Source organism: Danio rerio, chromosome 25, assembly GCF_052040795.2.
Source record: "Danio rerio strain M-AB ecotype USA chromosome 25, GRCz13ab, whole genome shotgun sequence".
In the NCBI taxonomy this organism is placed as follows: domain Eukaryota; kingdom Metazoa; phylum Chordata; class Actinopteri; order Cypriniformes; family Danionidae; genus Danio; species Danio rerio.
The window spans coordinates 23666351-23686307 of record NC_141045.1 but is presented as its reverse complement, the minus strand read 5'-3'; the positions used below and the strand labels follow the sequence as shown (position 1 = coordinate 23686307).

The 19957-nt window shown below is 34.7% G+C and overlaps 2 protein-coding genes across 7 annotated transcripts in view; one reads left to right on the top strand and one right to left on the bottom strand.

Annotated features, from left to right (window-relative positions):
• Positions 1-19664, top strand: part of ccdc33 (coiled-coil domain containing 33) — a 43691-nt gene extending 24027 nt beyond the window's left edge. For 2 of the 5 annotated variants that reach the window (XM_087310757.1, XM_087310758.1), the window contains exons 7-12: positions 13065-13196; positions 14598-14691; positions 15225-15346; positions 15428-15520; positions 18271-18387; positions 19510-19664. In XM_087310757.1, coding sequence (XP_087166883.1) covers positions 13065-13196; positions 14598-14691; positions 15225-15346; positions 15428-15520; positions 18271-18387; positions 19510-19575 — 624 coding nt within the window. In that variant the 3' untranslated portion in view covers positions 19576-19664. 5 annotated transcript variants of the gene reach the window in all.
• On the bottom strand, positions 519-12013 carry LOC147837705 (uncharacterized). 2 transcript variants are annotated; one of them, XM_087312731.1, is made up of 10 exons: positions 11975-12013; positions 11599-11646; positions 11400-11485; positions 9391-9481; positions 8660-8745; positions 8070-8278; positions 6750-7741; positions 6530-6599; positions 5836-6016; positions 519-991 (listed from the first exon to the last, which is right to left on the bottom strand). In XM_087312731.1, exons 6-10 carry the CDS (start codon positions 8272-8274, stop codon positions 829-831), a joined length of 1611 nt encoding a protein of 536 aa, XP_087168857.1. In that variant the 5' UTR covers positions 8275-8278; positions 8660-8745; positions 9391-9481; positions 11400-11485; positions 11599-11646; positions 11975-12013; the 3' UTR covers positions 519-828. The 2 variants fall into 2 exon arrangements, with proteins under 2 accessions (XP_087168857.1, XP_087168856.1); XM_087312730.1 differs by lacking the exon at positions 9391-9481.
• Positions 19665-19957: the final 293 nt, after the last annotated feature.

Sequence of the window (19957 nt, the reverse complement as noted above, 5' to 3'; positions counted from 1 at the left end):
GTGGACACTCTGGGTTTTGGTTAGGTGTTTGAATGGACATACACTGTAAAAAATTTCCCTGTAAAAAAACGGTAATCTACTGGCAGCTGTGGTTGCCATTATCATACTGTAAAAATACAAAGCCCTACCGTTTTTTAAATTAACAGAATGATACTGTTTTTGTTAGCAACAGTATGCTACTGTTGCGGAACTGTAAAAATACAGTGCGCTGCCGTTTTAATTTAACAGAATGATACTGTTTTTGTTAGCAACAGTAATCTACTGTTATAGAACTGTAAAAATACAGTGCCCTGCCGTTTTAAATTTACAGCATAATACTGTTTTGTAAGATACAGCATACCACTGTTATTGTAATGTAAAAATACAGTGCCCTACCTTTTTTTACATTTTATCTACAGCATACTTTTGTTATTTAGAAGCATAAAGCTGTTAAATTACAAGCCATATTTTAACCAAAATGATTTTATAAACTACATTTTAACTTGTCTGTGGATTCAAAAAGAGAAATAAATCCAAGGTATATTTCACATATTTATTTTCAAACAACACAAAATAAAACAAGCATTGTTATTTTGACAATATTAAGCCAAAGAACAGGCAAAAATTGTAAGTTCTCAAGAAATGTTGAGAACACATTCAGCATTGTACAACAAGAAGCAACTTACCGAATGTCTTAGAAAAAAATAATAAATAGCCACTTTACAATGTAGTCTTGTATATAAAATAAAAAAATATGTAGCCCCAAAATGAACTAAAAAAAGGCCTCTGGTTTATATATTATTGTTGCGAAAGTGTGTGTGTGTGGGGGGTGGGGGGGGGGGGGGACTTTTAAATAAAGTCCCATTCAAAGTCCATTAGTTTTTTTAAAAGGTTTGAAACCTTGGCGTTTACAGTCATGGTCTTCTTCTGAACTGTCTTGCCACTTTTTTTTGATGTCACATTTCCCCTTGCAGCCTTGGTTCCCTTCTCTGGATTTATCCCAGCAAAGCGTCTGAATAATAAGAATAAAAGGTTTTCAGTGAACAAGGTTTTAAAACTGTATGATTTACAAAAATAAATAAACTATCTCTAAAAGAGTGATTTTTTGTTCTGAAAGAAAAATTTTATATAAAAGCACATGCATTTTTGCAGCACTGAAATGATTTTCCTTGAAAATGGTTATTGTTATATGATGAAAATTAAAAACTTGAAAGGGGCATTCAAATGTTAAAATGTATGACTTTTGATCAACACCAGTGACATGTGTCAGTGTGTGTACACAGTTGAAGTCCATATTAGCCCATCCAGAATTATTACACACACACACACACACACACACACACACACACACACACACACACACAGTTGAAGTCAGAATTATTAGCCCCTCTGAATTATTAGCGCCCCGTTTAATTTTTTCCCCAATTTTTGTTTAACGGAGGAAAGATAGTTTCAACACCTTTCTGCACATAATAGTTTTAATAACTCATTTCAAATAACTGATTTATTTTATCTTTGCCATGATGACAGTAAATAATATTTAACTAGATATTTTTCAAGACACTTCTATACAGCTTAAAGTGACATTTAAAGGCTTAACTAGGTTAATTAGGTTAACTAGGCAGGTTTGGGTAATTGGGCAAGTCATTGTATAATGATGGTTTGTTCTGTGGACTATCGAGAAAAAAAAAAACCTTAAAGGGGCTAATAATATAGTCCCAAAAATGTTTTTTAAAAAACTGCTTTTATTCAAGCCGAAACAAAACAAATAACACTTGCTGCAGAAGAAAAAATATTATCAGACATACTGTGAAAATTTCCTTGTCCTTTTAAACATCATTTGGGAAATAAATAAAAAAAGAGAAAAAAAAGTTAAGGTGGGGTATATATATATATATATATATATATATATATATATATATATATATATATATATATATATATATATATATATATATATATATCCATACACACACACACACTCACAGTTGAATAGTTGAATTCAGATTAGCCTCTCTTAAATTAATTTTTTTATATTTCCCTATTTCTATTTTTTCTATTTTTTTTTATATTTCCCTATTTAAGTCTATTTAACAGAGCAAGGAAATTTTCACAGTATGTCTGATAATATTTTATTTTTTTTCTGGAGAAAGTCTTATTTGTTTTATTTCGGCTAGAATAAAAGCAGTTTTAAATTAAAAAAAAAAAACATTTTTGGGACAAAATTATTAGCATATTTAAGCTACATATTGTTTTGATAGTCTACAGAACAAACCATCTTTATACAAACCACTTTATACTTATACTTGTCTAATTACCCTAACCTGCCTAGTATACCTAATTAAGCCTTTTATTGTCACTTTAAGCTGTTAGAAATGTGTAAAATGTGTTAGAAATGTGTAAAAAATATGCTCTCTATTAAACAGAAATTGCGGAAAAAATAAACGGGGGGGTATATATATATATACATACAATTAAAGTCAGAATATTTAGCCCCCCTTTGATTTTTTTTTTCTTATTTAAATATTTTCCAAATTATTATTACAGGGCAAGGAAATTTTTACAGTATGTCTGATAATATTTTTTCTTCTGCAAAACGTCTTGTTTGTTTTATTTTGGCTAGAGTAAAAGCAGTTATACATTTTTAAAACATCATTTTAAGGACAAAATTATTAGCCCCTTTAGGCTATTTTTTTTCGATAGTCTACAGAACAAACCATCGTTATACAATAACTTGCCTAATTACACTAACCTGCCAAGTTAACCTAATTAACCTAGTTAAGCCTTTAAATGTCACTTTAAGCTGTATAGAAGTGTCTTGAAGAATATTTATTCAAATATTATTTACTTTTATCATGACAAAGATAAAATAAATCAATTATTAAAGATGAGTTATTAAAACTTTTATGATTAAAAATGTGTTGAAAAAATATTCTCTCCATTAAACAGAAATCGGGGGAAAAAATAAACAGGGGTGCTAATAATTCAGGGGGGCTAATAATTCTAACTTCAACTGTGAGTGTGTGTATATATATATATATATATAATTTTTCCCCAATTTCTGTTTAACAAAGAGAAGATTTGTTCAACATTTCTGAACATACTAGTTTTAATAACTACTTTGTAAAAACTAACAACTAATTTCTTTTATCTTTTCCATGATGACAGCAAATAATACTTGACTAGATATATTCTTAAGATACTAGTGTTCAGCTTAAAGTGACATATAAAGGCCTACCTAGGTGAACTAGGTTAATTAAAGTCATTGTACAATGATAGTTTGTTCTGTAGACATACGAAAAAAATATATTGCTTAAGGGGGGCTAATAATATTGACCTTAAAATGTTTTTTAAAAATTAAAAACTACTTTTATTCTAGCTAAAATCACACAAACTTTCTCCAAAAGAAATAATATTATTGGACATTATGTGAAAAATTCTTTGCTCTGTTAAACATAATTTTGTAAATATTGAAAAAAGAAAAAAAATCAAGGGAGCTAATAATTTTAACTTCAACTGCACACACACACTACATATATACCTATAAATTGTTCAGCATAAATGAGCAACCCCTTTAAAAAATTTAGATTTGAATAAATTCCTCAGTGAATATAGACAATATATGTTGGTGCTTTTTAACAAAACAGTTTTAATAAACAGTTATACCTATTAGAGTAATAGTTTTTCCTGTTTATTAATAAAGCAGTATTTTTTTTTCATCAAAATATGCACTGGCATGTTTTTTAGCTCCAGTTTTGTCTTTGGTACTCACTAATCTAATGTTTATGCAAAAATATATAATTGCAAAGCATTTTATTCAAAATATTAATTTGAAAGACAGATTTGTGAGAGGTAATGTTTAAAAAGGCTATTCTGCTCACAAAGGCTGCATTTATGTGATCAAAAATAAAGTAAAAATGTTGAATTATAAAATGTTACTACACAATTTAAATAACTCTATTTTTTTCAAATTTTTATCTTTTTTTATTGAACGTAGTTTTACATTAAATTTATTCCTGTGATGTAAAGCTGAATTTTTATCACCATTACATTAGTCTTCAGTGTCACATGATCCTTTATAAATCATTATTATATTATTGGTACAAAACCACTAATAATGATTCTTATAATTATCAGTGGTGAAAAAAGCTTCATAGTATTTTAGTGAAACTGATACATTATTTTCTGATACTTTGATTTAAGAATTTTTAAAATCTTTTTTGCATTATAATAAATTCAATTACTTTCATTTATACATTCATTTTCTTTTCGGCTCAGTCCCTTTATTAATCTGGGGTAACCACAGAGGAATGAACCGTCAACTTATCCATCATATGTCTTACGCAGCGGATGCCATTCACACACATACACTACAGACAATTTAGCTTACCCAATTCACCTGTACCACATGTCTTTGGACTTGTGGGGGAAAGGGGAGCACCCGGAGGTAAACCATGCCAACATGCACACTCCACACAGAAATGCCAACTGACTCAGCCGAGGCTCGAACCAGCGACCTTCTTGCTGTGAGGCGACAGCACTACCTACTGAGCCACTGTGTCGCCTAATTTACTTTCATGCTTGGACAATTTAATTTGATGAATAAAAATAAATTATTTTAATGGTACTTTTAAATAGTATAGTTCGTATTGACGTGGTGGCACAGTAGGTAGGGCTGTCGCCTCACAGCAAGAAGGTCACTGGTTCGAGCCTTGGCTGGGTGAATTGACGATTCTGTGTTGAATTTGCATTTTTGCAATTTCCTCTGGGTGCTCCGGTTTCCCCCACAAGTCTAAAGACATGCGGTACAGGTGAATTGGGTAGGCTAAATTGTCTGTAGTGTATGAGTGTGAGTGAGTGTGTATGGATGTTTCCCAGAGATGTGTTGCAGCTGGAAGGGCATCCGCTACATAAAATGTGCTGGATAAGTTGGCGTTATTTTCCGATGTGGCGACCTCGGATTAATAAAGGGACTAAGCTGAAAAGAAACTGAATGAATAATGTGTATTGTATTGTTTCACAAAGTGATGACAACAACAATACATTTTAATTCTGAGCTGATGATTATGTTAGGCATCATAAGAATTATGTGCAGGGCCGGAGTGGGACTCCTTTTCAGCCCTGGAGTTTCAAGCCTCAGACCGGCCCACCTCAGTTCACGACTGACTATATTAAAATAAGGTCATTTCCAAATCAGTTTCTAATGACACTATCACGTGTTTTTTTGAGAAAACAACTGCTTTAGAACTTCAAATGTTCAACAACCCTTACAGTATTATATGTCTTAACAATAAAAATGAAAAAAAAAAAAAATTAATTACTCAAACGAGGATCGAACCTGGGTCTGCGGGGTCGAAAACTAACGTGCTAACCACTGAACCACAACAGCTATTTAGTGAAAGTTGACCAAGTTATATCGTCATTAACCTGCAGGCTGCAATTTGCTCACTGAGCTGCGAGAAAATAGATAAAAAGAGTAGAGCTGCGTTAAAATAATGAATAAAAAGGCTGTGGTCAAGTAAATAACTTAGATAAATAAATTTAAAAAGTGTGACTGCTGAGAGCAACCGATTCTGGAGCTAGGGATACCGGCCCTCGCGGCTAAAAAACGGGCCTGATTATGTGACACTGAAGACTAGTATTTTTAATTATGGTGATTAAAATTCTACTTTAAAACACAAGAATTAATAACATTTTAAACTACATACAATAAAATACCAGTAAATGATTTAATTAGTTTATGATAAATTTATAATATTTAACTGACATTTCACTATATCACAGTTTTTGCTGTATTTGTCTCATGAAGTCCTCATGCTATATTAAACAAAAAATATGTAAGTGAAAACATATTACCTTTGAAGGAATTCCAGTGTGCATGCTGTTTCCTCCTGGTACTGCAAATTGAAGATGTAGTACAAAGAAAACACTGTAGCAAGTCCAGAAAGAAAATGGGGCTGCACACCCTCACAGATTACTCTGCCTTCCATGCTGATCATCCATTGTTTTATCCACTGGCCCGGAGTATCATCTGGACCTTTAAGAAATTGATTGATTAAAGTATTATTTAAGAATTATTCTGAAGATTAAATTCTGTGATTTATCATTTATTTTGAAAGGCTTGATGTAGAAAGGGCCATGATAAAATTATGCAAGACTTTTTGAAGCCATACAATATAATTCTTCTAAATTAAAATAAATATGTAAATAACTATAATAAGCAACTACATGAAATCAACCCAGGTAATCTGAGATTCAAAGATAATGAAAAGTGGCAAAATGTCTAAAGCATGTTAAAAAATTGACAATAGTATGTCAATAGTAGTATATATAAGTATATAGTAGTATATATATAAGGATAACTAGGCTTCTAAAAGGCAAGTTTATTTATTTGGGTATCAGACCAAAACAAATACACACATTCAAAATAAATGAGAGTTTGCTTTAGTGAATTAAATTGAATGAACTCATTTTCTCAAATACAAACCAGCAAAGTCTACAGTGAGACACAAGTTGGATTTTTTTCCTATCCTGATCACAAAATACTTACCAAGCAGGATCAAACGAGGAGTCACAGGCAGGTTACCCATCTTTTCAAGATCAGCAGGAGTGGCAGACATCTATTGGTAAAAAAGAAATTGTAAATAACTGACAATATGTACATAACAACAACAACAACAACAACAACAACAACAACAATAAAATGAATGAGTAAAGACAACTATATGGTTGTACCATTCCTACAAAGAATACACATAAAACAAACTTACATTTTCATGAAGAATGAGTCCTTCTTTCTTTTCAACAAAGTGAGCCATAAGGAGTAGCACAACGAGGTAAGATGAATCAGTGACAGCATCGTTGGAAAGGACTGACTTTACTTCAGAGTTTGTAGGCTTGCTTTTAAAAAACTCTAAAATGGTCTTTCCACATTCTTGCATTGACAGTTCAAATGCACGTAGGACATTGATGTCGGTAAGTAGCTCAAAATGTGTGAGCAGGCCTTTCTGAAAAAAGAGGTATGGCCACTTTTCCATTATCTCTGCAACAGAAGGAGCTGGGACACTATTTATTTGGGTTCGTTGAAGGCAGTACGTTGTCTCCATCAGTTGGTTTACTTCAGCCTTCTCTATTCCTTTTGCTCCTTCTCGAAGATAGATATTCTCCAGCTTCTGGCGTTTATTCTCAACAGAGGCATCCGTTTCCTCTAAAGGAAGACCAGGCTGAAATCGCGTACAACCATATGTGTCAGTGGGTCCTCTTTTATTGCTGCTGCTTGATGACCTGTGCTGTCTGAAACTGGTGGTTCGACTAACATTGTCTATTCTTGTCTTGATCTGGATCAAAAGTGAGCTATAACCTTCACCAACAATTCGGCCATCATGAAGCTGATCTGCAAAACTTTGCGGATATTTGTGAACTATCCCTTTACAAATAGTAAGACATTGTGCGCGTGTTGGAGTTGGCTCATATTTTCTCATTTCATCTGCAAGCACCCTAACCATCTGTCGTCTTGCCTGTGGTGAAGGCCGCCTCCCAGAGGAAATAGCTGTCTGAATTTCACCAGGCATAAGCTGCCATGGCACCTGGAAGGTATCTGGCCATGATTTCGTAGCATGGGATGTAGATGGTCTACTGTCTTCTAGACTGCTTGATTCTCCATCAGTAAACATATTAGAAGAGCATGGAATAGGTGAGGAGCTCCCAGCTGATGATGGAGTGTGCTGCATGATGCTAAGATCCAAAGTAACAGTTTCCGTCTCTATACATCACAAAAATATTGAAGTGACAGTTAAAACACAACTTAATATATACAAAGGATAATGCATTTATTTCTACCCACTGACCCATTTACATTTATAATACAAATTTGTCACATACGAGCCAAATATATTTCAATAAAGCTACTAACATCTAAAACTATTTGCATTGTTTAATTTACTAATGAACTGACTAAAAAGGAAACAAATTGTTTAACTCAAATTGAGAGAAAATGAAGTGTAAATTATTATGTGCACTTTTATGTCCTTTCAAATATGATTAAAATGTATTTGTTTTTCTAAATAAATGAAATGTATGATTATAATTACCCATTTTAAAAGTACTGAGTAGTTTCCGCAGTTTTATAGTCGGAAGTATGTCACTGATGTCCTCTTGTTGAACAAACTTAAGGTCATCCTTGGATTCCAAACCAGAGTCCAAAATTCGATCAATCAAAAGCTGTGTGATGTTGTCATCATTAGAAGGTAAGGCCTTGTGGATGATGTCTTTTAGTTCTTCCCTTATGGAGGACATTGCTCTAAATGGAGACAACAGAATGATGAAGAACAATTACAGACATATTCACTACTGTGTATTTTGACAAGGGATAATAATCAAGTAGATCTTTCTGATTAACACACAGGTAGGATCCATTTATTGTTGTCAAGATGTGAATACCCATATCATGGAATCTGTTAGTCTGGAAAAGTTCTGTGATAAAATACACAGAATTTTTGTGTATGACTGTCATCACAATCCTGCCCACAATAAGCCCCTCATCATTTTCTTGAATGACAACAAACATGTTTTTTCGATATGTTGTCCCTTTCACAGTAGCTTCGTGTGAAACAAATGTATTGTTATGCTGAAAATCAAATTCAGATACAGACTCCCTAATGAGATCATTGTAATCACTTACCACAAACTCTGTTGCCTTTTCAGCAGTAATAGCAGGAGGAAACAGCTCACCAGCACCAAGAAATGCCTGCAGAAGCTGATGTCTTTCTGCAAGAGTTAAGCACACATTTTTAAAGTTGTGCAGTTTTCTTGCACACTGTTTAAAATACATATGCTTGCTCTCAAAGCGTAATGTCCATAAGCGTATGAGTGGTCCAAAATAAACAGTTAGCTCTGGGTAGTGGCTAAGATAGTGATGTTTAGGTCTCAGAGAGTGTGTAGGAAAAAGGTGTTTCCTACAATGCAGATACTCATCAATCAAAACTCTCAAATAACCTACCTGGCCACTGGAAATGGCTGGTGCACAAACAAGTGCAACAATTTCCCTTAATACTAAAATGAGTTGCCAAACCTCATTCATACCCGGTGATTCAATTTTGTCACCAATCAACATTGGTAGCATTCTCAAAAAACACCAGTTCTGGACAGCATGTCCACTTAGCTTCTCACTTCCTGGGTTAATCTCACAAGGTCTGTCACTGTTGTCATTACCTAGAAATTTGAACTGACTGATCCTTCGATTTAATTCCTGGTAAGTAAATTGTTTGTCAACCTTTACAAGATGTTTAATACATAAAGCAAGATCATATGACACAACACCCTCAAACAAATCATGTCCAAGGCAAGGGGGCAACCCTGGCTGGCATACATGATAGTAGGAAAGCTCATTAAACAATGAATCAAACTTGATACCTCGACTCTGGATCAATCCCACATCAAGGTTCTTAATATGGTCTTTGTAAGACTGCACTGTGCGAAATGTGGCCCTGGCAAGTGGATCTTCCTGAAATGCAAATTTGTCAATTTCACAATACCTGCAAAAGTATGTGCTTCCACTAAAATTCTCCAGAAAACCACCAATATTATGTGAGCCTAAATTGTCACCAGCTATTGCCCGCAAGATTGCTTTTACATTCAGTCCATCTGGAAAATTTACACCTGTACTCTCAAGGTCTTTAAGGTCATTGACTAAGCACCTCATGACCAATTCTTGACCAAAGTACTTAAAGTCTTGTTCCTTGCAAAGAAACACCAACTGCATTTGGTCCGTAGTTGACCTGTTATGGGGAAACAGATCTGCTAATGTGAGATACATAGCAAGTATTTTGTGCTTTTTTTTCCCAGACCCTAAAGGGTTCACAACCTCAAAAGCATCTTGGTATAGGACTAAGCCTAATGCGGACTCATCTGCATGTTGCAAATTTGCAGTGATGTTTTCACCATCCCACACATCTTTTAAAATGTCCTTCATTTGGACACGACTGTGCATTTTACTGTACTGTTCCCTGACAGACTCGCAGCAAAGAAGAGCTTCAATGGTTTGTTTAACTGGAACATACTGTATGAAACATTCTTTACCTGCTTCATTCTGTCCTAGACATATGGGTAGTGGCTCAACATAATTAAAGTTCTTCTTGAAAAATGTTTTTCTACGCTGATCTGATCTTAATATATGATTATTACATGAAGTAAAAAGGTCTTCAGCTTTAAGATCATTAAGTACCATCGTTACCATTGCCTCTGGAACATCAAGTGAGATTAACTTTTGCTGAAGTCTGAAAAGCAAATGGGACTGGTTGATTTCATGTATTGACTGCATATCTTCAATCACTGTCTGGATGACTGAGGCTGGAAGCAATAGTTTTGCTTGCAATTTCAAATAGAAAAGGGCAAGATTCCTTAAAAACAAACTCTCATCAACATTTTCAGGACTAACATCTGGTTCTTCATAGTTCTCAGCAGCATCACTCTGTGTATCAGACTGAAAATCAGTGTTCTGAACCTGTGAGCAGCTGCCTTCAGGGGTTGCTGTAATGGAGTCATTTAAGCTTGCATTTTCTTTATGTTTTCTAGTCAAATGAGAGGTAAATGTTGATACAATGGTGAACGTTTTACCACAGTTGTTAAAAGGACATGTCACTTTTCTACCCTCTTTAATGTGCATTTTCAGATGAGAGAAAAATTCAGATAAAGAAGAACATGTGGCACTACAGAAATCAACATGGCATTGTAGAGAAAGTGTAGCGCACAATGTGTTTTCTGTCCTATATCCTTTATGGTGCCTGTAAACGTGAGATTTTAAACCTGCATATTTTTTAAATGTCCTTTTACAATTAGGAATGCAGCAACGAAAAACAATATTTGAAACATTCGTGTGTATTTTCATATGTTTCACATATGACACAACAGTACCACATGTTTCTTTACAACTCTGACAAGAATACATAATGTTATAACAAGATAGTTAAATAGTCAACCAATTACGTCGAGTTTCACTATGAAATAATCATAAAATGGTTGACACTGCAAAATGTCTTGTATTGCCGCTATAATACTAACGTACTGTAATCAAACAACATGCATGTTCACAGTTACTCCTTAACGTTACTTGTAAAGATTAAAACCTTCGCCAGTTTCATAATCTTGAAGTGTTTTGAACACTGCAACTTTAGTTAACGTTACCGAGCATAAAATCTGACCGTAACTTCTATATAACGTTACCGGAATAACGGCAAAAATGACAAAGGTCACACTCAATCTTAAAAGGTACTTTTAGAAGCATCGGAGTTGCAAATAAAAATGAATATCTGTAATAAAATGGACCGAATGCGCAAGTTACGCGTGTAACCACATGAAAAAAAAATAGATTCTGTACAATCTTCACTCAAAGTTTATGTAAAATCTAGGTTTAACATTCTTACCTGCGTGTGATGTGAAGACAAGTCCTTCAGCTATCGTTAGCTTGCTAATTAGGCTAACGTTACCCCTCCTCTCACACGGTCAAATCCTGTAATTGCATAAGCAGGTGCTTTGGTTATGTGTCGATTGGTTGTTTATGGCATAATATTTCAATTTAAAAGGTAATTTAAACGTAATATGATCACAGATAGAGCGTCTTACCTTGTTGAAATATCCAAATGATCCTTCTTGTAAGTAGCCTAACTGTTACTATGGAGTTACAAACAGGCACGCAGTTCAAATCAGTCATAAAATGCGGGGCATAAGACCAGTTTGTGTAACCACTAATTATAATGTTTAATCTTTGAACTTTTTACTAAAAGTTCAGGTAAAATATCCATCTAGGTTGAACAAAATTTCTTTAAGTTATGTGAGGACTGCCAAGTCCTTATGCTAGGCTGTATCTTGCTTTTTAAATCCACACAGTCAAATCATGCATTAAAAAATGTTGCACTTGTGTGCTGATTGGATGTTTACATGTGATTTAATAAACTAACAGGTACTTTAAAGATAGTCTCATAAGGAGCTGCAAATTTACCTCATGTGGTGAATCCAAAATGTCGTCTTGTGTGCGCACAAAAAATATGGTATAAAACTGTTAAATTATAGTGCCCTTACTGTTGTTGCTCAACCACTCAAGCTCAAGTGAGCAAGTCTTCCCATGATGCATTGTAAAAAACAGCAACCAGCTGTTTTTACATTAAAACAGTATTTTGCTGTTGATTTTCGCTGTAAATTTACAGGAATTTTTTACAGTGTATACACAAAATAATAATAATAATAATAATAATAATATCTAAACATGTCGATCCTGGTTGGTTTATTTTAAACACAACAACTTTTGTCCTAAATGAGCAAAAAAGCAATCAAATTCTTTCATTATGTTTGCATTATGTGTGCATTTTTAAAGTGACACCTCAGATATTTAATGTAATCAAACGAAAAATATAACCGAGAGGTTGGGGTGTCCCTTATTTTCATATCCCAATGTTGACAGGTGTGTCTCACAGACACACACACAGCATGATGTATGCTGAACAATGGCAACGTAATAATACTTAATTAGTCAAAAAAAAAAATTCCAAAGTGAATGACTAACTACATGGAGAGGGTATAAACCCATCAGAGTAACGTTAACCTATTTTGCTCACGAGATCTGTTGTGGATAAAGGCTATATTATAATTGTACTTGACAAAAGATTCCGGTAAAGATTTTTTTGTCTTGTATTTTTAAGCAATAATGTCAAAGAAAACACAGCAAGGATTTAATATCAACCCCTGCATCAACAAATGACAGTTGGGGGATTTGACAAGATTCAGTAGCCTACAAGTGTTTGTTGAAACATACGCATCAAATTTTAAAATAAACACGATAAATTAGCAAAAGAGACAATTAAATATACATTATGCCTCTTTGGTGTGAAGCTGAATAAATATATAATCTGCAAATCCTCCATTTTGCTTCATGACGCAAGTTTAAACTTGTCCCATGCAGTCATTGCTCAGTAATGCAAAGTAAACAATTTGCGTCTCCTGTTGTCAAAATAAAATTCACACTTTAGTTTTATTTTATTTTTTTTTTTTTGTCTTTTTTTGCTTATTTTGTCTTCTATTTTTGCTTATTGCAGAAGAATGACATTGAGAAACAGTTTGTCCAGTTGCAAAGAGCACATCAACAGCAGCAGGCTGTGTTAAAACGATACCAGACCCGTGACAAGAAAATAACTGCACTGGAGGACACAGTTCGCCAACAAGAAAAGGTATTTAGATGTTCTCTATACAACTATATGCCTTTTTGTGCATTTAGAGACCACCAGATAATAAAGCTATCAAAAAACATCAATATAGCCAATCAATATAGTTTCATGGGATGGTGGAAAATTCATTACATATAAAACGTTATATTATTAGTTTGTACTGTATTACAATAGAGTATTATGTTTATATTGTTAATAATAATAATTCCTGACATGCAACATGGTGGCACAGTGAGTAGCACATTCGCCTCATAGCAAGAAGGTTGCTGGTTCAAGCCTCGGCTGGGTCAGTTGGCATTTCTGTGTGGAGTTTGCATGTTTTCCCCGTGTTCATAGGTTTCTTCCAGGTGCTCTGGTTTTCTCCTCAAGTCCAAATACATGCGGTACAGGTGAATTAAGTATGCTAAAAACTGACAGCAGTGTATGAGTGTGCGAATGAGTGTGTGTGTTTCCCAGTGATGGGTTGCGGCTGGAAGGGCATTCTGTGCTGGATAAGTTGCCGGTTCATTCCGCTGTGGCGACCCCAGATTAATAAAGGTACTAAGCTGAAAAGAAAATGAATGAATGAATTCCTGACATTTATATAGTGCTACTGTGTGAAGGCTGGCATAAGTATGACGCAGAAGTATAAATCAGCCTTTACGCTGGCCATAGGGAGCACCCCACTTTTCATAAACATTGCGCTCCCCTCGCTCTTCACTTTGGTCGGGTAAAAATGCTGTCCTTGTCCCTGTCCTTGAAAATGCTGTCCTACAACACCCAACCCACTCTGAGCTGAGATCGCAGCAACGAGTTGCTCAAACAAGAAGGTTAAAGACCATGACCTCTAAGACACTGCTTGCTGCAGAAAAGGACTCCAATAAGGGGGAGCTTGAGCTCCAACTCCTCCAACATTTTTTTACAGTGTATTTTAAAAGGCCTTTTTATTACCAATGTAATAGAGTTGACCAGGAAGAAGGAACAGACACAAAAATTATCTTGTTTTTCATAAACTGAAATTATAAATTAATACAGAAAATATGTGTTTCTGAAATATGTGCTATGTGCAAATATTTATTTAACTTAATAACCACACAAAAGAGATGAAAGGTAGACTTAATCTTGGATATGTAAAATATACCTGCAAGTCTATAATCACATCCAGTATATAGATGCCACACCCTTTTCTTGTCAATATAAAGAAAGTAAAAAAACAAAACAAATAAAGAGTGAATTAACTCATTATACAATCATTTTTAGTGGGAAAAATTAATTAATGATGCAAATGTTTCCTTTTTCGTTATACAAGTTTATATACTGAATGTTTGTGTGTGTGTGGATTTGGTTACTAAAAGTGATGGTTGGATGATTCCTTTATACATCTACTATAATTAAGTTTTGTGTTTGTTTGAATTCACCGAGCAGGTCATTGAGAAGATGGAGAAATTATTGGATGCAAATCTGAAGGAAAGAAGAAAAGGCAATTCAGAGAAGAAGAAAGCAGCCATGAAACAAAAAGGCATGTTTAAACATCTGGTTTTGATATTTAATTAGTTTCCGTTGCTATTCAATAGTCAGAGCCATGGCTTAGTGGTTTTGGTGCTCATTCTGGAAATTTGGGTTCGAATCTGGCCAGCATCATAATTAGTTTTCTTTTCCATAATATATAGCACTCTATTTACCATTGTTATGAATTAAAAGGGGAACACAGTGGCTCAGTAGTTAGCACTGTCACCTCACAGGTGAATTTTTATGTTCTCCCCGTGTTTGCGTGGGTTTCCTCCGGGTGCTCTGGTTTTCCCCACAGTCCAAAGACATACGGTATAGGTGAATTGAATAAACTATATTGGCTGCAGTGTATGTGGGTGAATGAGTGTGTTTGGATGTTTCCCAATACTGGGTTGCAGCTGGAAAACATATGCTGGATAAGTTGGCAGTTCATTCTGCTGTGGCAACCCTTGGTGAACAAAGGGACTAAGCTGAAGAAAAATTAATAAATTAAAAAGGACAAAACACTCATGCCTGACAATCTGATGTGTTGAATTTATAAAGATGAAGAGGAGAAGAGAAGAGAGATCGAGTCTGTGTTTGTGGCAGAAAACTCTCGACTCAGAGAAGAGCTGGATAGGCTGCGTAATCTCCCTCCACCAATCATCATTCAACAGCCTGCGCAGGTAAACCTCAGACTACTGATAATTAAACTACTGACAACCTGTTTGAACAACACTTAGTTTCATTATTGGTTTTAATCTCAGTCCTTATATCAGCCTTTCTCAGACAGTGAGAAACTGGAATTACTGACACAACTGGCGAGAGCTGAGGGTCAAATCCAGACACTGGAGCAGCAGGTTTGATTTTAAATGTTATTAGGACATTTAACTTTTATCCATATAGTTATGTGGAAGATTAAAGTTCTGAAAGTGAAAGTAAAAAAATCACATTTGTACATTTCTCCAAAAGTAGGTATGGCGTAATCACAATGCTAAAAATAATAAATAATCAAGATCTGAATAAACCTAATAGGTATAGCTGACAAATAAGAAATTAGTACATGGAAATGGCATATTGTGAGCCACAAACACCATTGTTTCCTTGTTCACATGTAAATCCTGTGAGTGTAAAATCTCAGTGATAAACTGCTCAATCGGAACAAATTCACATTTTATTATAAGATAACAATAATGCTCATTTCTTCCCTTGTTTCCAAGTTTATCTATGCTTGTATTATACTTGCTAGGTATGTGGTTCCCCACTACCCACACTACCATTATGGAGCTAACAGCAACCAGACATGGTGTATCTTATTTCAATACAGTTCATTATCAACATTTGGAAAATTCTCGAAATTTAGAAAAAGTATTATAAACACATTCAGAGGCATAAGGTCTGGAATTACTTATGTTATCTTGTTAATGCTTATATTTTGTAATGTATGTATGTTTATAATGAGGCAACAATCACATGTAAACTGCTGAATATAAGTTAATGCATGTTTATGCATCGTGTCATATCACTCAGCTCTTACTCTGATTTTCTGTAAAAAGGAGGCCAAAAACTCTTTAACTGTTTATGCAGAGTTTGATATTAATTTCTGCCTCAGTTTTCATACATGTTAAAATCACAAAATAAAGTTATAAATACATAACTTTTGTTGAGTATAATTAAAATTTAGTCTTTATATGATCCACAACACAACTCAAAAGCAAACTTTAATTTAATTTAATACACTTATTCCTTCTAGCTAAAATAAACATTTCGGACTGTACGAACATGATCTTTTTGTCAAACTGTAAGATCTTAGAGTTAATTTAACTTGCAACATGTCTTGATATGCCACGGAATCGCATGTATTTATTGAAAAAAAAAAACAAGTCCTCTAAGCAATACATAGTCTTTGTGTGATGAGGTTTTAATGACTGAAAACAATCCGGTGTTGCAGTTGATTCCATTCACGGCTGTATTTCCCGTTCTCCCTCGATGCAAACAGGGTTGCTATGTCTGCTTAACAAAATGCAACCAACACTAATTCAACCTTTCTGTTGGTAGTACAAACTTCATGGGTTAAACTACAGATTTGGCAACATCGCTGCTGACAACACGGGTTTATTCTATTGAATTTTTATGCAATTTAGTCTAATCTGTTGAATTAGACATTGTGCCTCATATTATTATTTAATTCTATAGGCTCTTGCTCACTGTTATCCTCCAATTAAAAAAAGATGCTCCAGCATATTATCCTGACCCGATCAGTAGGGCCAGACAGAATCTGCGGACTTTTTGTGATATTTCTGCTGAGAATTTTGTTTAAAATCTGCAAATTTATGCAGAATGATTTTGGGAGTATCATAATAACTAAAAACCTAATAAATGAAATAACAACTAATACTTTTTAACTTTTTATTTAATGTTTACTATGCAAATCCAATTAAATCCACTTTATTTGGTAAACAAAGCAAGTCTCTCATATTATATATCTACTAAAAGACAGAAAATATTACTTTACAAGCTGTATTGTAAATAATTTATATGAATATTTTCACATTAGTCAACATTATTACTGAAATTAATTTAAAAACTGAATAACTATAAATTTACACTCATAAACACAAGTAAATAAACAGAAATAATGATAGCCTAAACATCTGAGGAGTTCTGTGCATGCAGATTCCGTTTGGGCCTACCAATCAGTCACAAGACAAAGAGGGAACCAACAGCATTTGACTTAATCATGAAACAGTGGAAGACTATAGCATTTGATGAAATCAGTCATGAAACACAGTGGAAGACTATAGCATTTGATGAAATCAGTCATGAAACACAGTGGAAGACTATAGCATTTGATGAAATCAGTCATGAAACACAGTGGAAGACTATAGCATTTGATGAAATCAGTCATGAAACACAGTGGAAGACTATAGCATTTGATGAAATCAGTCATGAAACACAGTGGAAGACTATAGCATTTGATGAAATCAGTCATGAAACACAGTGGAAGACTATAGCATTTGATTAAATCAGTCATGAAACACAGTGGAAGACTATAGCATTTGATTAAATCAGTCATGAAACACAGTGGAAGACTATAGCATTTGATGCAATCAGTCATGAAACACAGTGGAAGACTATAGCATTTGATGCAATCAGTCATGAAACACAGTGGAAGCCAATAATATTTGACGCAATCAGACATGAAACACAGAGTAAGTCAATAGCATTCAACAACTGATGTAATTTGTGACATAGCATTAGAGCTAAATGGTAAATGGAGGCAACAATCGCATCTCTCAGAAATAATTTGTGCTGCCTTAATAGATTTGGAAAATTCTAATCTTTTGAATGAATTAAGACTGTAGTTGTATCAGCCTGCTATTTCCTGTTTTATTGTTGACGAATGGTTAGGTTTTGTGTTAGGGGTTGCTTTACATGCTCATAAATTCCTAAATGTTGGTTTCCGAGGTATGTTTTTTGGAACTTATGGGCATGCAACCCAGTTGAAAATGCACAGTCAACATAAACTATTTATAAAAATTTACATACAAGATAAATAATACTTTGAACAAATTTTGTAATATTACTCATTTGCGAATGTTTGATTCAGCTAAAAGAGAACGCCAAACTGTGGGGGAAAGAGAAACAAGAGATGTTGACACGAGTCAGTGAATATGAACGTGGATTTGCTCGGACTTCAGCCATGATTCTTCATGATCTACCTGTGGTGAGTATATGATGTGCAGTTATTATTACTCGTTTAGCCTAGATAATAAAAGTTACATTCAGTCATTAAACTCTAGGTAGCACAGACTAATACATGTGTTTACATGCAATCTTCAAGTAATCATATATGTTCTAAATGACAAAATCCAATGGGGAACATGCACAGCTAGTGTTTTCAGCCACTGATAAACTTCCTGTGAAAAATTAATGCGATTATTATTTATAGTTTCACAAGCATCAATGTTGTATAATCAGTATAACAAAGTATAATCAGTTATATAGACTTCAGTATTCATTTAGATGATCAAGAGTAAATCGAGATGAAAGACTCCAAAGAAAATACTACAGTAAAATAAGTTTCATTCATTCATTCATTTTTTTGTCGGCTTAGTCCCTTTATTAATCCGGGGTCGCCACAGCAGAATAACCCGCCAACTTATCCAGCATGTTTTTACGCAGCGGATGCCCTTCCAGCCGCAACCCATCTCTGGGAATCATCCACACAACACACACACACACAAACACTCATACACTAAGAACAATTTAGCCTACCCAATTCATCTGTACCGCATGTCTTTGGACTGTGGGGAAAATGGGAGCACCAGGAGGAAACCCAGGCGAACGCAGGGAGAACATGCAAACTCCTCACAGAAATGCCATCTAAATCGAGGTTCGAACCAGCGACCTTCTTGCTGTGAGGCGACAGCACTACCTACTGCGCCATATTGCCAAAATAAGTTTCATTCATTAATTTTCTTGTCGGCCTAGTCTCTTTATTTACCAGGGGTCACCACACTGGAATGAACCGCCTGCAACCCAATACTGGGAAACACCCTTACACTCAAATGCACATACATACACTACGGCCAATTTAGTTTACCCGATTCACCTGTAGTGCATGTCTTTGGACAGAGGGGGAAACCAGAGCAAACCCATATGAAAACGGGGAGAACATGCAAACTCTACACAGAAATGTCAACTGACTTGAACCAGCGACCTTCTTGCTGTGAGGGAACAATGCTAAACACTGAGCCTCCTTGTCGCCCGGAATGACTTAAAAATAGTAATGACTCACTAAAATGACATGTTTTTAGAAAGTGTCCCCTGTTTCGTTATTTCCTAGGAGATAAGTGTGACTGATTCTGTATTGGGACACACTCAGCTGAGGCAGCTGGAATCTCTGAAGTGACAACAGTGTGTGTATTTTCTTTACAATACCTTATAGAATATTTTCAAGTGACTTATTAGAACAATAAATAAAACAATTGATCTGAACAATTTGGACTGATCGACTGATTTATTTCTAAATAAATGTAGGAAGACAGCAGGATATTTATTAAAATGTGTTGCCACAACCTCTGTACTCATACTCTATTGCTGATGTTTTCTGAATTTAACGATTGATTACATCAGGGGTACCAAAACTCGGTCTTGTAGGGCTGGTGTCCTGCGGATTTTAGCTCCAACTTTCCTCAACACACCTGCATAGATGTTTCTATAAAACCTAGTAAGAGCTTGATTAGTTAGCCCAGGTGTGCCTGATTGGGGTTGGAAGTAAACCTGCAGGACAC